This window comes from Notothenia rossii, assembly GCF_949606895.1.
Source record: "Notothenia rossii genome assembly, chromosome: 2".
Classification (NCBI taxonomy): Eukaryota; Metazoa; Chordata; class Actinopteri; order Perciformes; family Nototheniidae; genus Notothenia; species Notothenia rossii.
In genome coordinates this window covers 34,648,613-34,676,128 of record NC_136904.1, presented here as the reverse complement: position 1 = coordinate 34,676,128, position 27,516 = coordinate 34,648,613, and the positions used below count along the sequence as shown (strand labels likewise).

Sequence of the window (27,516 nt, the reverse complement as noted above, 5' to 3'; positions counted from 1 at the left end):
GTTTTATTTGACTTTTGATTTGGTTTCATTTTAGTCCTATCATTGTTAAACGTTTTATTTGATTTATGGTTTTCTGACCTAACTCTTTCTGATTTAGTTTTTAATACTTGTTTTCAAAATAAAACGTTTGATTTGTACTCATTGTCATTGTTTCTATGTATCTTATCTTTCTCTTGCGTAAAGCACTTTGGGCTGCATCTTCCATGAAAGGTGCTATATACAGGACTGTCTCAGAAAATTAGAATATTGTGATAAAGTTCTTTATTTTCTGTAATGCAATTAAAAAAACAAAAATGTCATACATTCTGGATTCATTACAAATCAACTGAAATATTGCAAGCCTTTTATTATTTTAATATTGCTGATTATGGCATACAGCTTAAGAAAACTCAAATATCCTATCTCTAAATATTAGAATATCATGAAAAAGTATACTAGTAGGGTGTTCAACGAATCACTTGAATCGTCTAATTAACTCGAAACACCTGCAAGGGTTTCCTGAGCCTTGAAAAACACTCAGCTTGGTTCAGTAAACTAAATCACAAGTATGGGGAAGACTGCTGATCTGACTGCTGTCCAGAGGACCGTCATTGACACCCTCCATCAGGAGGGTAAGACACAAAAAGAAATTTCTCAAAGAGCAAGCTGTTCACAGAGTGCAGTTTCAAAGCACATCCACAAAAAGTCTGTTGGAAGGGGGAAATGTGGCAGGAAACGCTGCACAACCAAGAGAGATGACCGCAGCCTTAACAGCATTGTGAAGAAGAGTCGCTTCCAGAATTTGGGGGAGCTTCAAAGACAGTGGACTGAAGCTGGAGTCCAGGTATCAAAAGTCACTGTTCACAGACGTGTCCGGGAAATGGGCTACAATAGCCGTATTCCCATGGTCAAGCCACTTCTGAACTCAAGACAACGGAAGAGGCGTCTGACTTGGGCTAAGGAAAAGAAGCACTGGACAGTTGCACAGTGGTCCAAAGTCCTCTTTTCAGACGAAAGCAAGTTTTGTATTTCATTTGGAAGTCAAGGCGCCAGAGTCTGGAGAAAGGCTGGAGAGGAGCAAAATCCAAGTTGCTTGAAATCCAGTGTGAAGTTCCCACAGTCAGCGATGGTTTGGGGAGCCATGTCAGCTGCTGGTGTTGGTCCACTGTGTTTCATCAAGCCCAGAGTAAATGCAGCTGTGTACCAAGAGATTTTAGAGCACTACATGCTTCCGTCTGCTGAAAAGCTCTATGGAGATGAGGAATTCATTTTCCAGCATGATCTGGCACCTGCCCACAGTGCCAAAACCACCAGTAACTGGTGTACTGACCATGGCATTACTGTCCTCGATTGGCCTGCAAATTCCCCTGACCTGAACCCCATAGAGAATATGTGGGGTATTGTGAAGAAGAAGCTGAAAGACACCAGACCCAACAATGCTAATGAGCTAAAGGCCGCTATTGAAGCATCCTGGGCATCCATAACACCTCAGCAATGCCACAGGCTGATTGCCTCCATGCCACGCCGCATTGATGCAGTAATCCGTGCAAAAGGATTCCCAACCAAGTACTGAGTGCATTAATGGACATTTTCAAATGTTTGATTGTGTTTTGCTGTTATAAATCTTTTTTTTTTACTTGGTCTGAGGAACTATTCTAATTTTTTGAGATAGGATTTTTGAGTTTACTTAAGCTGTATGCCATAATCAGCAATATTAAAATAATAAAAGGCTTGCAATATTTCAGTTGATTTGTAATGAATCCAGAATGTATGACATTTTTGTTTTTTTAATTGCATTACAGAAAATAAAGAACTTTATCACAATATTCTAATTTTCTGAGACAGTCCTGTATATTTGAGGTTTATTATTAATCCGCAGAGAAACTAACTTAGTGGAAATACTCAACAAAATCAAAATGTTCCTGAGTAAATGCATTTACAAGTAGTTACATCCCACAGCTGCTAGGATCCCTCTAACATCCTTTAGATAGTAATGGCAAACATATAGACATACATCTATCCTGAATATGTGGAGCAGAGGATGTGCTCTATGCAAAAACTACACTGGTTAGTTAATCAAAATAGATGTTTTTCTTACAGTTCCTTTTTAGTTAGAGCCCCATACTATGCTGATGCAAAACAATCAGACTCTCCAAACGGCACAAACCTGTGGAATGACCTTTTAATGATCAGAATGTGACCAAACTAAAAAGAAAGCGGTGCAAAGCTCTTTTGGGCAGATTTCCACAGACGGCACTCAGACACCTGCGAGTGTGTAGGAGTTCAACCGGGGGTCACTGGGACGCCCTGGTTATTGAGGGCATCCTCTCCGATACCTGGCTCAGAGCTCAGAGGATTTGAATATTGTATCATATCTTTGCAACATTACAGCTAAAATCAGAGTGAATAAAAAAAAGCATATTCAGGGACTAAAGGATTCATTTTAAAGTTAGTAAATCAATTAATTAAGCCCACTGTACATAACAGATGTATATGATACAAATATATATGTTGACAATGTCAGAGAAGCCAATTTACCCATATACATCTTATAATTTTAAGTTGCAGTCAGTTTTCTGACATTTCAAAATATTAAGCTACGTCCAACATCACATCACCGACTTCACATCCACCAATTATGGTATTTGAAGAGCATCCATCTTTCATGTGTTCTATCCCCAAATAGGTTCGCTTTTAACATTTTCAAATTTTTTACAAAAATATCCCCTTACCCACATGTTTGAGTTGCCTCACGTTCATGTGTGCATTGTGCGGATAGGGTTATGTTTTAGGTCCTAACCTAAAAAGAACGATTTATAGTTATGTGGTTTCAAGTCATGTGGTGGCTCACTGTCAGAGTTCTTAAACAACAAATAAATAAATACAAAGTTTGACTAAAAATGTTACTTAATTTAGTTTTTCTCTAATGAAGAGTACACAATAAAGTTCTCTTTTGGAGTTTTTTGTGTTTCTTTAGCATTACTCACCAAATTAAATTGTGTCTATGTTTTTTCAAAAGTATTTTAAATCCTGCATTGTTGCATCTATGTTAACTACAACTGATGACTTTGCTGGCACATTGGTGGATTGTTTGCCACCATGGGGAGAACTGTATCCTGTGTGCGGAAACAATTAGGGACTGCAAATAACATTTCTGACAGTATCTAGATTACGTTTTGTTGATAGTTGCAGGGTTTACATTTTCTGATTTAGAGACTTCAGATTTTTGGAGAAAGCTTTCTGTAATTCTTTCCTTTTTCCTGAAACCAACACAAAAGTCTGTCATGGTATACGACGCATCAGTAATGTTTTCTAGATTTCAAACCTTGGCTCAGAGCTGCACCGGTTTAAAGATATCGATCGAAGCTGTCCAAAGTGTTGAAAATACCTGAAGAGATTCTGTTTAAAGTTGTCTTCCTGTCCTCACAGTGTCACACATGGAGAGTTATCAGCGCAGCATAAATTCTCTTCAAATCAATAACCCCTCAGATGAGAGCAACATCTATCTGCTTTTAGCTGCTATAAACCAAACGGACATTCAATAACAGCACACATCTTACTTTCATCAGCTGAAAATCCCTGATATTCTTAGTCCAATTATCAAAGTCCCTGTCGTCTCCCTGCTCCTCTTAAAGGTGTCTGATCTCCGCTCAGTCACTGTGAGATCAGGGAGCGCAGCAGGAGGGCCGGCCACAGCGACACACACAGGCAGAAGCCACACACACTGACATACACTGATACAAGTCTCTTTAATATTAACACGAGCCTGGCCCAAATCTGTCTAAAATTATTATTTGAACTTGCCTCCAATTCATTTAACATCAACTTATTTTTCTTTGAACTCTTGATCCAACGTTTTTAACCTCAACATGGGTCGAGTATATTATGTATTCAAACTATATTGTGTATTTGAACTGAACTGTGGCCATCATGCAAACAAAAATAAAAGCATTATAGTTAGTGTAAACTATTGTCCCATATTTCTTTGTACAATAGAAATAGGTGAGTAACACAAAATAAAATACCTATTTGAAATACTGAGTGTAAAAGCTGCGATTCTGCGCGCCTATGAGCTGGTGCCAGAGCCATACAGTCAGAGGTTTCGTGGTTTAAAAAAAAAAGATTGTCAGGCTTTTGTGGAGTTCGCCCGTGAGAAAGAGGTTCTGTTTGAACGATGGTGCTCGTCTACGGGTGTAAAGTCTCTAGAGGACCTAAAAACCTTATTACTCATGGAAGAATTAAAAAACTGTTTGCTTGACAGAGTGGCCACATATCTTAACGAGCAGAAACCCGTAAGACTGTCTGATGCTGCGGTTTTGGCTGACGAGTATGTTCTTACTCACAAGTCTGTCTTCAGTGAGAGGGGTAGGGGGCAGACCCGGTTTGTGGACAACAACATCAGGGAAACCCCAGTCTCCACTAACGTGCCATGGCAGTCCAGCAGGCGATGAAATATTGAGGAAAAAACGGGGGAGGTGAATTTGGGACCTAGGGATAGCCCAGTGTGTTATTTCTGCAAGAAAAGAGGTCATGTTGTTGCGAATTGTTATGCTTTACGGGATGAGGAGAAGCCTGTTAAGACTAAGGTGAGTACTTCGAAGCCAGGGTCTCTCAAATCAGAACTGGAAGTTTTTGCTCCGTTTCTCATTAAAGGAATGGTGTCTTTACCGGGGAAGAACAACAGGGTTCCAGTGTCCATTTTGAGGGATACGGCAGCGTCACAATCCTTTATTGCGAGGGGTGTGTTGCCCCTCTCTGAGGAGTCTGCTGTGGGTTCGGGTGTTCTTGTGAGGGGGTTTGGTATGCAGTGTGTGGGTTCGCCATTGCATAATATTCACCTTGAGTCAGATCTGGTCACAGGTCCGGTAGCTGTCGGGGTTCGGCCATGTCTTCCCATTGAAGGGGTAGATTTGGTCTTGGGGAATGATTTAGCCGGTGGCAGAGTGCTCGTTAAGCCTTGCAGATGTATTGGAACTGATCGTGAGGTGGAGCGCACTGTGTCATACCGCTCCAAGAAATTCAATCCCCACCAGTGGGTGTGTTTCACCGTTGGTTCCACCATCGAAAAGGAGGCACTGGCTATGGTTCTGGCTTTAAACCACTTTGAGGTGTCACTGTTCATAACAATCACAGCCCCCTTGCGTTTTTTTTTTTTTGCATTGGGTGCTTGACACAAGTCAAGGATTAATGTGGTGAAGACAAGCATAGTCGTGAGCGCGTGAACTGAGTTGATTGTTGTGATTGTTTTTGTTTTTTAAATCACTAACTCATGGTGGGGGTGTTACGTGCTCCCTTTTCTGTTGTCTTCTCTGTCTCTCTGCTGTGCAGGTACACCTGGTCCGCCCCTGGCTCCGCCTCCCCCAGGTGTCCTAATTCCATTCAGCTGGGGACTTAAAAGGAGAAGCTGGAGGGGAAGAGGTCTCTCCCTATCCTTATGCCGGAAGACTCCGTCCCTGGACAATCTCTCTCTGCTGTTTGGATCTGTAGATCCCTTTTGTTATTGTGTCTATATGTGTACTCTGGAGGACCTGGTAGTATAGGTTTTCGCGGCTTTATTTTCCCCGTAGGGTTTTGTTAGATCTCGGGGTAGGGGAGGGGAGCTCTGGGTCCTACGACCCGTGGTGTGGCCGGCCCAGGCCCTCTTCTTCCTTGCCTATCACGTGCAATGTGCTGGAGCGCCAGCCAAGAGAGGTGCAGGTGATGTCACTATGTTACAGAAGTAAACAAAGGAAGCGTTTCAGGCAGGGCCATGACTCTCAACAAGGGTAGTCATAGTCTAGATGTGTTGCAAACTAAAAGACAAACAGACAAACATATTGGCCTAAAAACAACCTCCTTGGAATAAGTGTGGACACAAGTGCAAATGAGACACTCTTACTTCAAAAGTTGGTCTCACAATGCAAGCTAAACAAGTCCACACACAAACACACATGCGGAACATTGTTCCAGAGATCTGGATAAAGTGACTCCCCTCTCACCTGCACTCTTATTACTGCTTACACACACAACACTGCCCTGACATCCACGCCCTTTCCTTTAGGTTGACCTACATGATGGGGTTGCACCTGCAGCAGCTTTTCTCCATTACAAACTGTGCACTGTAAACCTGCAGAGTCAACAGCCTCTGATAAGTTAACCTCAGCATGTTTCAGAGCATGTTCTGCACCTGCTGCCGCAAAGCATAAGCACAAGTAATGTTGCTTCAATCCTGAGACCCTGCAATCAATTTAGTTGTAAAAAGTAATATCTGTTCTTTGAAAGGATGTTATTTTATTTATAAGTCTTAAAGGGATTATGATACAATGTGTGCATTTTATTTTGTAGACGTTAAAAATATACATTTTAACTTTTAAGGGCTTTATGGTGGTGGTGTAGTGGGTTGTGCATTGGTGTTCAGATCAGGGGGTCACAGGTTCAAACCCCACTGCAGTCCGCATGTCGTTGTGTCCCTGGGCAAGACACTTCACCCCAAATTGCTCCTGTGGTGATTGTCCACAGTATTGAGAATGTAAGTCGCTTTGGATAAAAGCGTCTAACAAGTGACATGTAATGTTTATGGGAAATCCTTTTGCTTGTTTCTCCCCATTTTCAACTGTGACATGTTTCCATGCTTTAGGGTTCAACAAGCTCTTTATTTTTCTCATACTGCCTGTGCTGCAGCACCTCTTTTCACCCTCTGTCTGAAACCAGAGCCCAGTCTGCTCCGATTGGTTAGCTGGCCTGCTCTGTTGTGATTGGTCAACTGCTTAGAGATGTCCCGTCCCTTAGCATATCACATACAATATGTTGGAGCGCTAGCCAACAGAAGAGTATGTGTTACATAGAGATGTCACTGTAATTAAAGTAAACAATGGAGTCCAATGGAGGCATTTGAGGCAGGGGAGGGGGGGGGGGGGGGAGAGAACTCCCAGGAAAGGGAGAACAACAAAAATCATAAGAACGGCTCCTTGATATCATATTTTTTATCAGTTAACCAATGTCAACTACAAGGGATATGTTATAAAGAATATATATATAATATTATTGAGAGACCATCAATTATTACTTATTATTAAAAACTTATTTCAATTATGTGTGAAACATAAACAAATCTAGACCTTTTTTTATTGCTTGAGGTGGATTTCTGTTTTAAACTGTTCATTTAGAAATGTAATGCAGTATACAGGTGTTTGAAGGTTCTAAGGAAAAAGATAAAACATTTTTAACATTTCATTGCCATTTGTTCTTTAGTGCCTGGTCTTGCTATATTTGCAGTGTACATATCTACATCTGCTGCAATGTATACTGTGCATTAAATGAGAGTATTCAGAAGCAATCTCATGAAACACCTGCATCTGGATGTTAATTCAAAGTGTAGAAGCAGATTAGAATGACTTAGCCAATTGGAAAGCTTTCCAGCATGAGATATAAATCAGCGGGGTCACGTTTGTGTTTGAACACTTACTATATATCCCGGAGCACACAAACAAGCCCCGGCCACGCCGTCACAGTCCGCTCCATTGGCACAGGCACACAGCTCTCGGCAGCCCTCGCCATAGTAACCTGACGGACAGGTGTCGTTACAGTAGAGTCCCGCCCATCCTGCTGCACAGGTGCACTCCCCCGACAGAGGGTGGCAGCTGAGAGGGAAAGAGGTTACAAGTTAGTCCTCTAGATAGTGAAGTGAATATTTTAATTTGCATGTAGGAGAAAAAAAAGCTATTTTTTTCTTTGGAATTAGGAACAGAATGCATTAACAATAAGAAGCCAGAAAATACACCTGTTCAATGCTACCTCTTTTACAATTGCACAGCTATTCCACATTCTGTTATACTACACATATTTTATTTTGCATATAAATGTTTGGATTTTTGTATATTTATATATCTTATTGTTTTTAAAAAAAATGTAGTTGTTTTTAAAATAAGTTATTATAATAGTTCTATATGTTCTCCTTTTTTATTACCTAAATCCTATTACTGTGTTTATGAATAAGTATTCTTATTATACTCCAAAGCAAATTCCTAACTTGGCAATAGACTTGATTCTGAAAGTTCCCAGCTAGAAATGTTGGTTCTAAAAACATTCTGAGAATGTTACAGTCATTGTTCTTGGAAGGCTTTCAGCGGGAAGTTTTTGTTTGGTTCCCAGAACGTTCTTCTGAAAGGTAGGATAACGTTCTCTAAAAACATTCTTAAAATGTTTGGTGATAACATTGTTAGAACATTATGCCCTCCTATTCTTAAAACGTTTTCAGCGGGAAGTTTTAGTTTGGTTCCCAGAATGTTCTTCTGAAAGGTAGGATAACGCTCTCTAAAAACATTCTTAAAATGTTTGGTGATAACCTTCTTAAAATGTTTTTGAAAACATTGTTAGAACATTATGCCCTACTATTCTTAAAACGTTTTCAGCAGAAGCTTTTATTTTGGTTCCCAGAATGTTCTTCTGAAAGGTAGGATAACGTTCTCTAAAAACATTCTTAAAATGTTTTTGATAACATTGTTAGAACATTATGCCCGACTGTTCTTAAAACGTTTTCGCCAGAAGCTTTTATTTTGGTTCCCAGAATGTTCTTCTGAAAGGTAGGATAACGTTTTCTAAAAACATTTTTAAAATGTTTTTGATAACATTGATAACTACTGTTCTTAAAACATTTTCAGCTGCAAGTTAGATTTGTTATGTTGCCAGAATGTTATTATTTTAGAGAAGGATAACATGGTTTATGTTAAAGAAATTATGCAAATGTTCTATGGTAACCATTTACTAATATGTTTACATTATTTGAACATAAAGACATAATATTCCTGTAATTGTTCAACTCAAAATTCCTGGGAAGTGGACTGACCACTGTGGTCATTAGGATGATTATGATAGTTTACTTAACTATTGGAATTTGACTATTAACACATGTAAAAGGATGACACAGAATTAGCTGGTGAAAGTAACATTTGTTTATTAGAAAAGGGGAGCTGGGAGTGGAGGTTGGTTATGGTGGGAGTCGGAAACAGTTGTTCCAGGGTGGGTAGAGAGGCCTGGCTCTGTTGGGAGTGTGGAAGGCCTTGGATTCCTCCTGGGAGAGACACAAAAATCAGTGTGAGGCAAAAGCAGGCAAAGTTGTCAAAGAATATGCTGGTAAAAAGCTAGCGCGGCACGCAACAAACCGTTCACGGCAACAATCCGGCAGGGAATGAGTGCAGGCTGCAGGCTTTCATAGTGTGGCTGACGAGCAGGTTGCAGGTGTGGTTGATTGGAGATTGCTCCCAGCCGTGTAGAGCATACCAGCAGGCAGAGAGAGAGACACACAGTAGAAAGAAACAGATACAAACACTAACAGGGGTTTCAGGAACGGGCAGTGATAGTCGGTCCGTTCTTTTATATGTCTGTCTTTGGTTTTCTAAGTGTTATTCGATCCATATGACAATAGAGATACGTATGTGCATAAACAACAAAAACACTTGGGGTATAATGTTCGAACAATGTTATCACCAAACATTTTAAGAATGTTTTTAGAGAACGTTATCCTACCTTTCAGAAGTACATTCTAGGAACCAAAATAAAACTTCTCGATGAAACCATTCCTAGAACAATGAATGGTAACATTCTCAGAATGATTTTAGAACCAACAATGTCTAGCTGGGAACTCAGACATGCCTACGCAAACATGCAATATCATGAATTACGTGCTTGTTTTTTTCTAAAAAGGAAAATGTGGTGACATCAGATTTCTTTTAAACATCCTTTTCAAACAAATGCAAAAACTTTGTTTTTTAAAGCGCACTACAAATAAATCTGACGTTGACCATGACCCTGTTAATATTTTGCATCACAGGAACATTTTATAAAAAAATAATAACCTCCTGAAAACATTATCCAAATGTTGCTTCCAAAATGTTCTTCTTTGGTTATCATGTAACATTGAGGGAATGTTCTATAAAAGAACATCTTTAATGTGTTACCCAACAACGTCCAAAACACGTCCTTAGAATGTTGCAGGCAAAACATTCCACCTTTGTTGACTTATCACATTAAAGGAACATTTTATAAAACACTTTCTCTCATCTCAGGCCTCAATAACATCCTGAAAACATTTTCAGAATGTTGCTTGGAGAATGTTCTTTATTTGTTATCATGTAACATTGAGGGAACGTTTTATATAGAACATCTTTAATGTGTTACACAACAACGTCCAAAACACGTCCTTAGAATGTTGCAGGCAAAACGTTCCACCTTTGTTAATGTGAATTTGAACGGCACTTGTTCTTAAGATGTATGCGCTCATACATCTTAAGAAAGTTATCACCAAAAATGTTAAGAATGTTTTTAGAGAACGTTATCCTACCTTTCAAAATAACATTCTGGGAACCAAACTAAAACTTCCCGCTGAAAACGTTTTAAGAATAGTAGGGCATAATGTTCTAACAATGTTATCAACCACATCTTAAGAAAGTTATCAAAAACATCTTAAGAAGATCATCAAAAACATTTCAAGAAGGTTATTACCAAGCATTTCAAGAATGTTTTTAACGAACGTTATCCTACCTTTCAGAAGAATATTCTGGGAACCAAACTAAAACTTCCCGCTGAAAACGTTTTAAGAATATGAGGCATTATGTTCTAACAATGTTATCAACCACATCTTAAGAAGGTTATCAAAAACATTTCAAGAAGGTTATTACCAAGCATTTCAAGAATGTTTTTAGAGAACGTTATCCTACCTTTCAGAAGAACATTCTGGGAACCAAAATAAAACGCCCCGCTGAAAACGTTTTAAGAACTGTAGGGCATAATGTTCTAATAATGTTATCAAAAACATCTTAAGAAGGTTATCAAAAACATCTTAAGAAGGTTATCACCAAACATTTCAAGAATGTTTTTAAAGAACGTTATCCTACCTTTCAGAAGAAAATTCTGGGAACCAAAATAAAACGTCCCGCTGAAAATATTCCTCGAACAACTAATGGTAACAAACATTTCTAGCTGGGAACTCACACATGCCACCGCAAACATGCAATATCTGCTTACAGCTTATCATGAATTACGTGCTTGTTTGTTTTTTTCTAAAAAGGAAAATATGGTGACATCAGATTTTTTTTAAAACATCCTTTTCAAACAAATGCAACAAGTTTGTTTTTTAAAGCGCTCTAGAAATAAATCTGACGTTGACCATGACCGTGTTAATATTTGCAATAACAGCAACGTTTCATAAAAAAAGAATAACCTCCTGAAAACATTTTCAGAATGTTTCTTGGTAAATGTTCTTCAATTGTTATCATGTAACATTGAGGGAATGTTTTATAAAGAACATCTTTAATGTGTTACCCCAACAACGCCCAAAACACATCCTTAGAATGTTGCAGGCAAAACGTTCCACCTTTGTTAACGTATCACATTAAAGGAACATTTTATAAAACACTTTGTGTCACCTCAGTCCTCAATAACATCCTGAAAACATTTTCAGAATGTTTCTTGGAGAATGTTCTTCATTTGTTATCATTTAACATTGAGGGAACATTTTATACAACCCTTTCTCTCATTTCAGGCCTCAATAACATCCTTAAAACAATTTCAGAATGTTGCTCTGAAAATGTTCTTCATTTGTTATCATGTAACATTGAGGGAACGTTTTATAAAGAACATCTTTAATGTGATACCCAACAACGTCCAAAACACATCCTTAGAATGTTGCAGGCAAAACGTTCCACCTTTGTTAACATATCACATTAAAGGAACGTTTTATAAAAAAACTTTCTGTCATCTCAGGCCTTAATAACATCCTCAAAACATCCTCTGAATGTTGCAGTTAAAACGTTATGTCTTAGTTAACCTTAAACCTTATAGGAACATTATTTGAACAAATAAACATCCTAAAAATGTTCTTTGAACATCAGATTAAAACGTTTCTTTAAAACCTTGTTAGAACCAATAGGTAACGTTAGCCAAAGTTGTGAGAACGTTCTCCGCTAGCTGGGTTGTTGTCTTATAATATAGCTGGGAATTAAATCTAATACCTTTTTTAGATGCATTATAGGTCTTTCCAAAAAACAGCCGTTAACAATTATTTTTATTTTTTAAACAATAATGTGAAATGCCTTTGGTAAACTATATAAAAAAACATGTTATTATTATTATTATTAATTATTTTTATGTTTCACAACGCAACATCATACAAATCTATTTAGAAAATCCTACTTTTTATTTCATTTGTAAGACATTTAAAATGTATTATTAATGACTTTAAATTCACATTTAAATTAAGAGACTTTAAGAGACTTTTTAACAATTTGCAGATCCGTAAATATGCTACTTCAGCTTCTTCCAAGAGGTTTTTCCCCATTGAAGAGGTTTTGTATCTTGTAAAAAAAAAATGGAACCTGCGACAAAAAAAAAAGATCTCTGTCTGTCTCTGTGTCTGTGTCTGTGTCTGTGTCTCTCTCTCTCTCTCTCTCTCTCTCTCTCTCTCTCTCTCTCTCTCTCTCTCTCTCTCTCTCTCTCTCTCTCTCTCTCTCTCTCTCTCTCTCTCTCTCTCTCTCTCTCTCTCTCTCTCTCTCTCTCTCTCTCTCTCTCTCTCCCCGAGTCGGGCTGCTGCTGGTTTTCACACTTATTTCCCTGATAATTAACATATAAGATCCAGATGATCAATCCCTAAAATCCTTAATGCTGTTAACACACGTAATTAAAAAACAAAAAAGTCTATAAATGTGGCTTTAGATTTGGTTATAGAACTAGATAAAAAGTACAAGGCTAACAACCACAATACTGACTCATTACGGGCACTTGAACAAGCAGTAATTCCATACATTATAAAAGCACAGCAGCTTTCCTTCTTCCTTGACCAGCAGTTCAGTACCTGAGAGTGTTTGCAGTCTTGCAGGGGCAGTATTTGTCGCAGATGAGTCCATAGAGGCCCGGGGGACAGAAGCGGTCCTGGCAGCTGGGGCCCTTGAAGCCCTCGTTGCACAGGCAGGCCCCGTTGATGTGGTAGCACTTGGCTCCGTTCTGGCAGTCACACTTGTGGGCACACTGCGGCCCATAAGTGCCGACTGGGCACTCGTTCTGGCATCTGGGGGGTATACATATAATACAGGGGGAGTGGTGAGGAGAGGTTTGAAGTATATGGAAGATGGTGTTGGTTTAAATGTGAGTGTTTCTGGGCAAACATGGCAAATGAGAATGACAGGCATAAAATAAAGGGCTAAGACATGTTTAGTTGATAAGTCATTTTTGTATAGATTTTTTAATGCCGAATGATTTCTTTCTCACAAAGTTATGAGCATGTCTTTGATTGATTGAGTGCTTTTGCATGTCAAATAAATAAAGTTGTTGGTTTGTCCATTAAAATGTTCTACATTAAAGGACAGTCATGGCGTTCTTTTTATTCAACGCTTTGTAATAAACCAAAAAGATTGCACATTAAGTTTGAATGCATTAAGAGTTGTGCTTCTGGTATTATGTTTGATACCAGATCAAGTGCTGTTATAGGTATTACATACCGGTAATGGATTGGGCTTGTCAGTTAGAATGCTAATTTTGGAAGATATCTCCAAGACTCTTATTTAAAAAAAATGCATCACTACAACCTCTTCTGTTGATAATAAGTTCGTTCGAAAATTCTCTCCATTGTTTACACGTTGTACCTTTTCAAGACATTACCAATTCATAGAAGGATTGATCCTTCTCCCGCTGCTACCTGACAGTAAAACCTGAGAGGTATCATGCCACAGTGGCAGAGAGCTCTTCTTATTCCGCCACGTACCCTCACACCATCATAAGGTCAACAGGCTACAACATTATGCTGGGACCCCGAGTGGTCCTTATAATGAGCACCACTGAACACGCAGAACTGCATTGAACAGAAAATGTTGAAGTTGAAGCCGCACCTCTCGGCTTCATTCTCGACACGTCCGCGAGTTGAAACCATCAAGAAATAGACAAATCACTCAATTAAACTGGCTCAGTGAGGAGTTCTGTATCGTGTCACGTTTAAATCATGCCGACTTCCTCAGGACTCTTATCTCGGCTAATTCCATTAGAACGTGGACGGGGCGGAGGAGAACTCAATCTAGGAATTATTCCGTGTAGGCTAATTCACCTGTCTGGGGCCTTAATGAATGGAGGTAATTTGGCTCAATTGAGACTAAAGATGGAGAGCGAGAGAAAGAGAGATAGAGAGAGTGGGAGGAGGCAGCGCTGACCAGAGGAGAGGTTGGGTTGCAGAAAGTCTATTTCAACTAATAGATTGAGATGATGGAAGAAATACAAACGAAAACAATTTCAAATGGCTCTTGGTTAAAATCCCCTACTCTTGGTGATGCGAGGGCGGATAAGAAAGCGATCATGAGCATTATTATGTGGGAAGGGAGTAGGATGGAAGAAACGCTGCCAGTAAAGTAATATTCTGCACGACAAATGCACTGTAGCTACAGTTCAAATGTCCCAATCTTTTTCTAATTAGGAGAAATGCAGTGAGGTGTAGACCAGTTGTTTTTAGTAGCAGGACTCTTTTCTCATATACACTGGGAGAGATGTATTAGCTCAACAAGGACTGATTTATGAATTAGCATGGGTTAGTTCTTCCTTAAAATGATTGTTTTTCTCAGCAGTTTGCCTTTATCTGATTACTTACAGTAGAGACAGATAGAAGACACAATGAGAGAGCAAAGTGGACTAACATGCAACAAGGAATTGAACTTGTAATGCCCTTTAGACTCCTAGATCAGGGACACACACAGGGTCAGGGTTAGAAATTGACATTTTAGAAACACTGTGTCAGAGTCCTCCACAAAAAATGGTGACAAATTCACAAAATGTTTCGCTAAAATATACTGTTGGTCCATGTCATTGTTGGAAAAAACAACACATTACATTGCATCCCAGCTAGCGGGGAACGTTCTCACAACTTTGGCTAACGTTACCTATTGGTTCTAACAAGGTTTTAAAGAAATGTTTTAATCTGATGTTCAAAGAACCTTTTTACAGTAGGATGTTTATTTGTTCAAATAATGTTCCTATAAGGTTTAAGGTTAACTAAGACATAACGTTTTAACTGCAACATTCAGAGGATGTTTTGAGGATGTTATTAAGGCCTGAGATGACAGAAAGTTTTTTTATAAAACGTTCCTTTAATGTGATATGTTAACAAAGGTGGAACGTTTTGCCTGCAACATTCTAAGGACGTGTTTTGGTAACACATTAAAGATGATCTGTATAAAACGTTCCCTCAATGTTACATGATAACAAATGAAGAACATTTTCAAAGCAATATTCTGAAATTGTTTTCAGGATGTTATTGAGGCCTGAGATGAGAGAAAGGGTTGTATAAAATGTTCCCTCAATGTTACATGATAACAAATGAAGAACATTCTCCAAGAAACATTCTGAAATTGTTTTCAGGATGTTATTGAGGCCTGAGATGACAGAAAGTGTTTTATAAAATGTTCCTTTAATGTGATATGTTAACAAAGGTGGAATGTTTTGCCTGCAACATTCTAAGGACGTGTTTTGGACGTTGTTGGGTAACACATTAAAGATGTTCTTTATAAAACGTTCCCTCAATGTTACATGATAACAAATGAAGAACATTCTCCAAGAAAAATTCTGAAAATGTTTTCAGGATGTTATTGAGGAATGAGGTGACAGAAAGTGTTTTATAAAATGTTCCTTTAATGTGATACTTTAACAAAGGTGGAACGTTTTGCCTGCAACATTCTAAGGATGTGTTGTGGGCGTTGTTGGGTAACACATTAAAGATGTTCTTTATAAAACGTTCCCTCAATGTTACATGATAACAATTGAAGAACATTCTCCAAGAAACATTCTGAAAATGTTTTCAGGATGTTATTCTTTTTTTATAAAACGTTGCTGTTATGGCAAATATTAACACGGTCATGGTCAACGTCAGATTTATTTCTAGAGCGCTTTAAAAAACACACTTGTTGCATTTGCTTGAAAAGGATGTTTTAAAAAAAATCTGATGTCACCATATTTTCTTTTGAAAAAAACAAACAAGCACGTAATTCATGATAAGCTGTAAGTAGATATTGCATGTTTGCGGTGGCATGTGTGAGTTCCCAGCTAGAAATGTTTGTTACCATTAGTTGTTCTTGGAATGTTTTCAGCGGGACGTTTTATTTTGGTTCCCAGAATTTTCTTCTGAAAGGTAGGATAACGTTCTTTAAAAACATTCTTGAAATGTTTGGTGATAACCTTCTTAAGATGTTTTTGATAACCTTCTTAAGATGTTTTTGATAACATTATTAGAACATTATGCCCTACAGTTCTTAAAACGTTTTCAGCGGGGCGTTTTATTTTGGTTCCCAGAATGTTCTTCTGAAAGGTAGGATAACGTTCTTTAAAAACATTCTTGAAATGCTTGGTAATAACCTTCTTGAAATGTTTTTGATGACCTTCTTAAGATGTTTTTGATAACCTTCTTAAGATGTTTTTGATAACATTATTAGAACATTATGCCCTACTATTCTTAAAACGTTTTCAGAGGGACGTTTTATTTTGGTTCCCAGAATGTTCTTCTGAAAGGTATGATAACGTTCTCTAAAAACATTCTTACCATTTTTGGTGATAACTTTCTTAAGATGTATGAGCGCATACATCTTAATAATAAGTGCCGTTCAAATTCTCTACATGATAGGAAAGGAGGTTTCAAACTTCCTTTATAACCTCCTTTAACTTAGGAACCACTGAACCTCCCTTACCGAAAGGAGAGGAGAAAATGCTGCCCCACAATGCCTTGGAGCCGCAGCATTTGCCATCACACAACAGTCGGCCGTTCACGGAAACAACCGATTATGACGGAGAAATTATATCATGAAACTTACGGTGCTTATTAAGCATTTTAAAACGTATGTGGTAAGTTGCCAAAGTGCTTTGTTTTGAACGTTCATCAGTATTATAATCAAAAAGAGAAATATGAACGTTAGTTTTTACTGAAATGATTAAATAAAGTCAACATTTCACAGAGCTGTGTGGGATTTGTTCAACTTTTGAAATATGTTTGAATGGTGATATACACAGTGATAGATGTTAAGGACTAACGTTTATAATAAATACATCCCAGCTAGCGGGGAACGTTCTCACAACTTTGGCTAACGTTACCTATTGGTTCTAACAAGGTTTTAAAGAAACGTTTTAATCTGATGTTCAAAGAACCTTTTTAGGATTTTTATTTGTTCAAATAATGTTCCTATAAGGTTTAAGGTTAACTAAGACATAACATTTTAACTGCAACATTCAGAGGATGTTTTGAGGATGTTATTGAGGCCTTTCTTTTGATATGTTAACAAAGGTGGAACGTTTTGCCTGCAACATTCTAAGGATGTGTTTTGGACGTTGTTGGGTAACACATTAAATATGTTCTATATAAAACGTTCCCTCAATGTTACATGATAACAAATAAAGAACATTCTCCAAGCAACATTCTGAAAATGTTTTCAGGATGTTATTGAGGCCTGAGATGAGAGAAAGTGTTTTATAAAATGTTCCTTTAATGTGATAAGTCAACAAAGGTGGAATGTTTTGCCTCCAACACTCTAAGTATGTGTTTTGGACGTTGTTGGGGTAACACATTAAAGATGTTCTTTTATAGAACATTCCCTCAATGTTACATGATAACCAAAGAAGAACATTTTGGAAGCAACATTTGGATAATATTTTCAGGAGGTTATTATTTTTTTATAAAATGTTCCTGTGATGCGAAATATTAACAGGGTCATGGTCAACGTCAGATTTATTTGTGGTGCGCTTTAAAAAACAAAGTTTTTGCATTTGTTTGAAAAGGATGTTTAAAAGAAATCTGATGTCACCACATTTTCCTTTTTAGAAAAAAACAAGCACGTAATTCATGATATTGCATGTTTGCGCAGGCATGTCTGAGTTCCCAGCTAGACATTGTTGGTTCTAAAAACATTCTGAGAATGCTACCATTCATTGTTCTAGGAATGGTTTCATCGAGAAGTTTTATTTTGGTTCCTAGAATGTACTTCTGAAAGGTAGGATAACGTTCTCTAAAAACATTCTTAAAATGTTTGGTGATAACATTGTATGAACATTATACCCCAAGTGTTTTTGTTGTTTATGCACATACGTATCTCTATTGTCATATGGATCGAATAACACTTAGAAAACCAAAGACAGACATATAGAAGAACGGACCAACTATCACTGCCCGTCCCTGGAACCCCTGTTAGTGTTTGTATGTGTTTCTTTCTACTGTGTGTCTCTCTCTCTGCCTGCTAGTATGCTCTACACGGCTGGGAGCAATCTCCAATCAACCACACCTGCAACCTGCTCGTCAGCCACACTATGAAAGCCTGCAGCCTGCACTCATTCCCTGCCGGATTGTTGCCGTGAACGGTTTGTTGCGTGCCGCTCTAGCTTTTTACCAGCATATTCTTTGACAACTTTGCCTGCTTTTGCCTCACACTGATTTTTGTGTCTCTCCCAGGAGGAATCCAAGGCCTTCCACACTCCCAAGACCAGCCAGGCCTCTCTACCCACCCTGGAACAACTGTTTCCCACTGCCGCCATAACCAACCTCCACTCCCAGCTCCCCTTTTCTAATAAACAAATGTTACTTTCACCAGCTGATTCAGTGTCATCCTTTTACATGTGTTAATAGTAAATTCCAATAGTTAAGTAAACTATCATAATCATCCTAATGACCACAGTGGTCAGTCCACTTACCCATGTCTTTATGTTCAAATAATGTAAACATATTTTAGTAAATGGTTACCATAGAACATTTGCATAATTTCTTTAACATAAACCATGTTATCCTTCTCTAAAATAATAACATTCTGGCAACATAAAAAATCTAACTTGCAGCTGAAAATGTTTTAAGAACAGTAGGGCATTATGTTCTAACAATGTTTTTAAGAATGTTTTTAGAGAACGTTATCCTACCTATCAGAAGAACATTCTGGGAACCAAAATAAAAGCTTCTGGCAAAAACGTTTTAAGAACAGTCGGGCATAATGTTCTAACAATGTTATCAAAACATTTTAAGAATGTTTTTAGAGAACGTTATCCTACCTTTCAGAAGAACATTCTGGGAACCAAAATAAAAGCTTCTGCTGAAAACGTTTTAAGAACAGTAGGGCATAATGTTCTAACAATGTTTTCAAAAACATTTTAAGAAGGTTATCACCAAACATTTTAAGAATGTTTTTAGAGAGCGTTATCCTACCTTTCAGAACAACATTCTGGGAACCAAACAAAAACTTCCCGCTGAAAACGTTTTAAGAATAGGAGGGCATAATGTTCTAACAATGTTATCACCAAACATTTTAAGAATGTTTTTAGAGAACGTTATCCTACCTTTCAGAAGAACGTTCTGGGAACCAAACAAAAACTTCCCGCTGAAAACCTTCCTAGAACAATGACTGTAACATTCTCAGAATGTTTTTAGAACCAAAAATGTCTAGCTGGGATGTCACTTAGACACTTTTATCCAAAGCGACTTACATACATTCAGTACTGTGGGCAATCCCCACAGGAGCAATTTGGGGTGAATTGTCTTGCCCGGGGACACAATGAAATGCTGAACGCAGAGGGACTCGAACTTGCTAGCCCCTGATTCGAAGTCGAGCACTCTATCCACTGAGCCACAGCCGCCCCCATACAGAATACAGATCCTTAACGTAAAGTGCCCCTATTACGCTCATTTTAATATTTGTATATTTTGTGCCTCCACTGTAACATATTTAGATGCTTTAATTTGCATATTATACTAAAGTAATACAAAACTGTTGATATTACAAAATGTTCTGAAAAATGTACTTATAGTAAGAACTGTTTTCTATCCTGGTGTTTTACTATTTTACTATATATGATGTTTTTTTTATTAATAATACTGCTGCATTCATGTGTATGTAGCATTTACTGCTGTAGCTTTGAAGCTGTCAATTACGAAAAATTTAACTTTAATGAGCTTACAAAAACATCCCTGTATTTAGCTGGGTGCCGATGCACTTTCCAGCTGGTCCAAGAGGCTTTTTAAATAGTTTATTTAGCTTAAGAAGTAGGAGAATTAAGCTCAATCCATTAAACATGTATTGACTTAGGAGCTGAAGAACTACATTAGATAGGATCTACTCGACTAGGAGAAGATATGGTCTTCGATTGTCGTCACTTCTAATAACGCTGACTGTATCGACAGACTTGTTTAAACTATGTCCTTAGGACTTTCCTTCTGTGAAAAGAGGGTAATCGTGTGAAATGGTAATCATCTCAAAAATGCACCTTGTCAGATAATTATATTCATACAGTACACATTGGGAATGCAAGGATATGGGTCTTTTCTGGCGTTACCTTTTTGCTACTCTGAATTATATTTACAAATGGTGCAATATATTGATTTGTTTTGCTGTGCTAACAGAACCAACACACAAGTTGGTCTCTTCAAATCATTGTAATAGTTACCGGTAGATTAAAAACTGTGTATTTAAGTTATAAGAGGCATGTTTAAACCAAATATTTTTGAAATGTTTTTTACTGCGTATTTAACTTACCTATCTCTGAATATAACGGAATATCCCGATGGGTAGCATTCATTCGCACAAGCACACTGTTATCTTTAGTAACTACCAACAGGCTAACTGATTTTCATGACTTCATCCATAGATTACCGCTTGCTAAGGCAAATGTGGTCCTGAAGATTCGACCTGATTTGATGGATTGTGTTGCAGTTTGTTTAAAAAAAAATTGACGTAAAAATCGGTCAACCGTTTGTATGCATGGTCAAATTGTATGGTAATGTGAGCACATTGTTTAGTAAACATCCATACACACATTCTGCTATGACATCATTCCGTTAGCTACTATGCCCAACAAGCTATAGTGGGTAACTTTATATAACTTTAATGCAAAATTCTGACACCAAAATGATTCCACACTGTGTAAACAACATGTTAGTATGCTGCATTCTATGTAAATACCAGCTATTACTAATTTAGTAAACCATGCAGTATTTAAAGAAGCGCTCAGGCTTGGTATAAACATCTCAAGTGCTGTCAAACTTTGCATTTTATACTCTACATAAATATTTAATACTAAGACATTTACATTAACACCAACTGTAGCGCCTTATTGTTTTTATTAGTTTCCCCCTCTGTACTTACTGTTTATTATATATGCTGCTGTGAGCCCACATTCATCTTTCCCCCCGGTGAATTCTATCAATATTTTTAGCTGCAACAAGCTAATTTCCCAGGAGGGGTCCAATAAAGTTTTCATATGATTGTATTAGTCCACTTTTCCACTGTACCTCTCTCCGATGTAGCCTGCAGTGCACTGACACTGACCGCTGATGTGGTCACACAGGCCTGCGTTACGACACGTGCACTCCTGAGAGCAGTTGATGCCAAACGATCCGAACGAACACGGCTGTGCACACACCGGACCCTGGGGAGGAAAAGGTGATGAGAATACAAAACCTAAGAGGAATAACTGTGTGAAAAAAGCCTCATGTTAACATTGCTTGCTCAACACATTTTGAGTTACAGTGAATATACCAAAGTCATGTTTTTTTTGTTTTTTTGATCAAAATATAACAATTCTCATTTTTTCAGTGTTTAAATTTGTTCTAACATTACTAGCCGTACAATAAATGTAACTAAATAGTCTTAACCGGACATAAAAAGACATTCTGATTTATTTTTTAAGCCTATCGAATATATCTAAAGACAACCTCTGACCAAGTTTTCAGGGTGACACATCATTTACTTGCTCGAAATTCAAAATCATCTTTTAGATAGTTGGATGTTTTTTTTGTGTCATAATCTGTTATCTTTATATTTAACTGCTTGTTATTGATATTTTCTTTGAGATAATTGAAGGACCAGCCTAGTTAAATGCCATTAATGAGGCTTTTCTTGCCATGGGTGTACATTCCACTTTTTGACGTAGAAAATGGATGCCCAAAATACAAACATGCTAACGTCATATTTTGGATTAATAAAATCCCCATTAGTTAAAATCAGATAAACATGCACATTAGCTGGTTTCTGTGCAGATGTCGTACCACCCATCCTGCGGGACAGGAGCACTCTCCGGTGACGTGATGGCACGCTCCCCCGTTCTGGCAGGGACAGCGCTGCTCACACAGGGAGCCGTGTTTACCTGGAGGGCAAGGCTCCTCACAGCTGAAAGGATACACAGAAGAAGTTCAAATGTAAAAATATATAACATGTAGAGTTTTCCAATCAAATAATGTATGGACATAAGAATCCCTCCCAATCATCCCTCAAGACCAACTAGAAGAGTGTGGTAGGTAAGACTGTTGGATACCAGGAATGCAGCCGAAACACCTGCTTTATCCTGCTGTGGCCTGTGTGATATGGGAGTGTGGGAATAGCTCAGGCTCGCTCTGTCAAACTGACACACCGGTAGCAGCGCACATCAGTCACTCTGCACAGATCAGAGGTGAGAGAAAGACAGGGGAAACACTGAAGCGCATAAATCCAACAGTGATGTAACAACTGGTTCTTCGTGACTTTGGATAGACGCTAAAGGGTGAAGAGTCCTGGTATCAGGAGCCAAGGTGCGTGACACAGTGATGGCATTTGAGCGACAATGGACTCCACACTGCTATTTGGCTCGCAGAACCATTTTAAACAAAAATGTCAAAAATATGAAGGAGAGGGCTTTAGGGTCTCTGGATAAAAAAAAGCCACCAGACACGTCAAGTGGGTCAGAGATTATGATTGAGAGGGATTATTTTTTTAATGAAAATGCTTCATATTACACCTATAATGTCAAAGACAGGAGAGAGATTAATAAATCTGAATTGACAAGGTAAAATAACCAGAGATTAACCATAGACCAGATGTTATTGTAAAGTATAATGCAAAAACATAAAAACAATTACTCCATTTACTGTACTCGAGTGTCACTGTAATTAGCAAATTATTAAGAGAACTCACAATTGACATCAAATTATTGTGTTTTCTAAACACTATTATTTCTTAATTTGACCTTTTTAGTTTTTCTCAATAGCATCTTTTTTTATTGTGTTCTAAAACTGCAAAAGCAGTGATCGCAACTTCAAATGGTTTCCTGTTTTTACTTTTAATCATTTCAAGTCTTGATCCGAAAGAACAGAAAGTGTTTTTGCCCAATTACCGTGTCAGAGGTGTGGGCTTGAGGTCAGATTCACATTGATTTTAGTAAGAAAAACTGTGAAATTAGTTCTTTATTAGCCATAACCAAGCAGTTATTGTAGCATTACTCTGCATTAAAAAACTCTGGAACTGCAAGGCCATTCACTTGAGTTTTTCTCTCAATAACCTAATAAGTATTGAGAGTACTAACATGTCTATTTAAAGAGGTTTTTGTTTGTTCAAGGCTAAGAATACACTGCCTAAAGTTGGTGAAACATTTTCAGCTGACACATTTTTTTCGTGTGTTAAGGTTCACACAGATTTCCTATTTCTATTTTTTAAAGCCTGCATCTTAAAACTACACAGATTCATATGAAGAAGAGGTACTTTTAGAAAAGGGAAACATTATTAACAGTCAAACTAATAGTGAATTTAAGTTATGAGGAAGATTTCACTCTGGAATAGGGTTTCTGAGTTAGACATTTTTAAACTTGGAGTTAATTGGACACTATTGAACACTGGTAGTTTTGGTTACATGCAAATAGACCATAGTTATTAAGTGTTTTTTTACAATTTTATAATTAGAAAAATTGAAACGTTCTGCTGAAGGAAGATGATATTACTCTTTAGCATATCACATGAATACATATTTTAAAAGAAAAATACAGTTAATGTAATAAAACCTACTAATTTAGAATTTATGTTATGTATTTCATGACCTCAATCATAAGTTACCATTAGCAGAACATTTCGATTAGGTCTACCTTAATAATGCATCACACAAATGAACTAATACATCAAGCAGTCACATATTTATGACATTTCGCTTAATTTCAAAGTTCTTCAATACTTAATTAATTTAATTCTGCAAATCACTGCATCTGAAATAATGAAAAAGCTCATGAATAACACATGGAGAATTCGGAGGGAAACACGACTACTCACAAGGCCCCGGTGTATCCGGGTGCGCAGAGGCACTCTCCCGTTTGATGGTGGCAGGTGGCGCCGTTGAGGCACTGGCACTCCTGCAGGCAGTCCTTGCCGTAGAGGTTGTGGTCGCACGTCTCCTCGCAGCGCCATCCCTGGAAGCCGTCGGTGCAGACGCAGGTTCCGGTGATCGGGTTACATTTGGCCCCGTTGCGGCACTGACAGCGGTTACTGCAGTGGGGCCCCCAGAAGTCACTTTCACAGCCTGGACAGAGAGGATCATGTGTGATTTAAAACTGTACGAGTCCAAAAGGTCCATCTACAAATGAAGTAATCCACTTGAGAGTGTTGATGGGAGGTGGAGAGTCAGGTGAGATAAGACAAAGAGAAAAGTGAGGACAGGACCCGTATTTATCACACTTTAAAGAATCACACTTAACAAATCTCTTAAAGATAACTTGGATTAAAAATGTTCTCAGCTGAAAGTGAGACAGACTCATTAATCAAGTGAGTCACTCCTACTTAAGAAACATTTAAAAGTAGATTGTAGACAAGACCATAGACTGCATCACGGAAGTGGACTTCCTCATTGCTTTCTGAATTTGGCATTCTGTGCGTCCCTGTTATGGTTTTTCGAGCCAGAGGTGATAATATTTATAAACAGGGACAGGGACGTTTTTAGTAACCGGAATGCCAGGTACAAAAGCATAGCTAATGCTAAGCTACCAGCTAACGTTAGTGTTTGGTGCTACAGTGCTTCCTTTCTGTTCTCCTTTGGAATGGGGTACGCTGACCCATCATTTACAAAAAAAAGGAGAAAATACCCAAAATGATCCTTTAGGCAAGGAGAGACAAAATAACACAAACAAATGAGAAAAGACAAACTTCAGTCCATACGCCCCAAACCAAGTATTGGCCCCAATCTCCATGCCTACTGGAAATGAAAGGGTTTTACATCAGTTTAACCTACACCGAGGCATCTTGAGCCCTCCTTTGAGGGGAGCAGACGTGGTAAATCTGAAGACAGCCATAACTGTCAGCGAAAGGCGGCGGCCTGAAGGATCCTGATCTGCAGTTCCCGTAAAGCAAACGGTCATTAGTAAACTGTCTACAGAACATTGATGTTTTCCCAGCTGGTGTAAGATATTTTCAAATCAGGAGATACCTTCCTGCAAGCAAGGCAGATAGACTGTATTTATATAGTGATTAAAAAACTATAACCTCATATACACCGAAGCACAAAAATAGAGTTTAAGGAGTCTCAGAGGTTTCAGCTCATCTGGTGCTTCGGAGGAAAGTAATCTTTAGTCTTGGTGCAGCTGCAGTAGATATCCTGTCACTGATGTTGGTTGCTGGTGGAAAAAATATGTTCTTTAGTTTTAAACTTTTAAGTTTGGTTTCATTAAAACCGTAGCAGCACGAATGATGTGTATTTCACAAATCTTAATAAAATCATATCCAATTTTCGGGAACTATGCTGGCTTCGTCAAATCTTCTCTATACTATATATTTTAAACACTACTTGTTGCTGAATTAGAAAAACTAGTTATTTCACAACTTTTCAACAAAAAAGGACCAAAGTTGTAACCCAACAAAGTGCATAATCTTTAGACCAACATTTTAAGAATAGCAATAGAAAAGTTGCACGGAAACAGAATGTTTTGATAAACCTTACTCAATTCCACCAATGGGAATTCATTTTTCGGGTTCGCAACCTCTACTTCTAACTTTTTTCCCCCCGGGATTACAACCATTCGTAAAGTTAAGCCCACCTGCTGTAGCCCAGTTTATCTGCACGACAGAGGTTGATGGAAGCATGCCTAATACTCTATATATTTTGCGACATCTGATTAGAAACGTCAATAGTTTACAACTTCATATCTAAGCAAGTCAAATGTTCTGTTCTTGACGCAGTAAAGATTTCATGTCTGGCACTTTGATTGAAAATGTTTGCAGCATGTCAAATCAGTGTATATATATAAATTAAATTTTTGTAAAGTAACTGTTTGACAGTTCTGTAACTCTATGGAACCATCAATCACACATTTATAGAAACATTTAACAGTGAGTGGTTAAGCTGTGCAGAGTTGCTGTTGATTTCTCTTTTTCATTCAATTACCATTTAGTGATTCTTCATGTCAACAAACGACTAAAACACGATGAATCCCTTAACAGAGTGTTAGCCTGAAAATACTGTATGTGTCCTTATACCCATATTGAAACTATTATGATGTCTCTATGCCTGAAGGCTTTTTACCCCATCTTCGAGTCTGGCAGTTTAGCTATAAACACTATTGCCTTGTGACGTCATCGTACAAATCAGTTCATTTGAAGGCCTCAAATATTTGCCTTATCCTGAAATCTATATTTTTTGAATCTGGAAGGAAGTGATGACAAGATATCCTTTCTTCTTCTCCGTACTTTTAATGACACTGATGAGTAGATGCTCATAATCTGTCTTCAAAAAAATACATCACAGGTCTTTAAGTGGACAAATCGCCAGTATAAATCAGAACCCGGAGACATGCGATGAAAACAAGTACAAAAGACGAGACATTTTTATTGTGTATTACATCATCTTAAGAGAACATAAATCTAAGCGCTATTATCTTTTGTTATATGTGCTCACGGGGTGAACTGCACTCTCCAGAAGGGAAGTGAAGTACCCAGCGGCTGATGGCCAAGAGCTCTGAATGAATGGCTTTGAAAAACCCTGAAAATGGCGACCAAAGCTGTCCAGCCTTAGTGGACTTTCTCTCCTGAAATGTGGGTGGTACTCTAACAGATATGTTAGTGTTAAATGTTTCATCAGTACTGTGGTGGAAGGTACTCACCCTCGCTCCTTCTCAATCTTCCTCTAATTTACCCTCTCTCGCCCCTATCTTCCTTCCTCTCCTCCTCCTGCCTCTCTCTCAAAGAGGGGACTTCTCTTTATTTCTCCTCACTAGTGAGCCAGCATCGTCAAATCCTTTATCCTCTCACAGCCTCAATTATTCAGCAGCATAGAGTCCAAATCAAGTGACTAATGACTTTGATCAAGAGTAGCTCGCTGGCACTAAGCAGAACTTTCTGCACTAAATCAAGAGCTGCATGATATACTTTGGCAAGGGTTTACTCTTTGAGGAATATCTCCAGGTTTGTATTTGGTGTAGTCACTCTTTGCCAATAATAAAACGTTTGCTTGCTCTTTCGTTTGGGTCTTTTTCTCTCTCATGTCTTAAAGACAAACACACCTATATTGCATTCTTAAACTGTTAACATCATGTTTATGGCCATTTTTTTGAATACAGGTTACTTTACTACATATTTTGGGAAATACTCAGAGTTAAGCTGCATTCTCATAATATTTGGTTGTGTTTCTATGGAGAGAGCTACCCACAATGTCGCACACTACTTGAAATCATCACGGAGTGCTGGGGTCGAGGTTTAATTATTATTATTATTATTATTATCATTTCTAATTTACTGCTGACGTGCCACCAATAAGATAACAGCTGTATGTAGTGTCCCAAGCTAGCAG

At 38.1% G+C, this 27,516-nt stretch overlaps 1 protein-coding gene and 1 long non-coding RNA gene across 8 annotated transcripts in view; one reads left to right on the top strand and one right to left on the bottom strand.

Moving 5' to 3' along the window:
• LOC307030159 (multiple epidermal growth factor-like domains protein 11) overlaps window positions 1-27,516 on the bottom strand; it is a 148,254-nt gene that overhangs the window by 41,840 nt on the left and 78,898 nt on the right. For 6 of the 7 annotated variants that reach the window (XR_013805562.1, XM_079666424.1, XM_079666423.1 and 3 more), the window contains 5 exons: window positions 24,015-24,261; window positions 21,992-22,112; window positions 21,236-21,372; window positions 12,806-13,018; window positions 7,424-7,598 (listed from right to left, as the gene is read on the bottom strand). Coding sequence is in view for 6 of the 7 variants with exons in the window: in XM_079666424.1 (XP_079522550.1) it covers window positions 7,424-7,598; window positions 12,806-13,018; window positions 21,236-21,372; window positions 21,992-22,112; window positions 24,015-24,261 (893 nt within the window). In the remaining variant the exon portion in view is untranslated. The remainder of the gene's footprint in view (window positions 1-7,423; window positions 7,599-12,805; window positions 13,019-21,235; window positions 21,373-21,991; window positions 22,113-24,014; window positions 24,262-27,516) is intronic. The other variant, XM_079666425.1, reaches the window with a different exon arrangement.
• On the top strand, window positions 17,714-18,550 carry LOC307030165. Its single transcript, XR_013805564.1, has 2 exons — window positions 17,714-18,324; window positions 18,416-18,550. It is a non-coding gene; the product is annotated as an uncharacterized lncRNA (long non-coding RNA).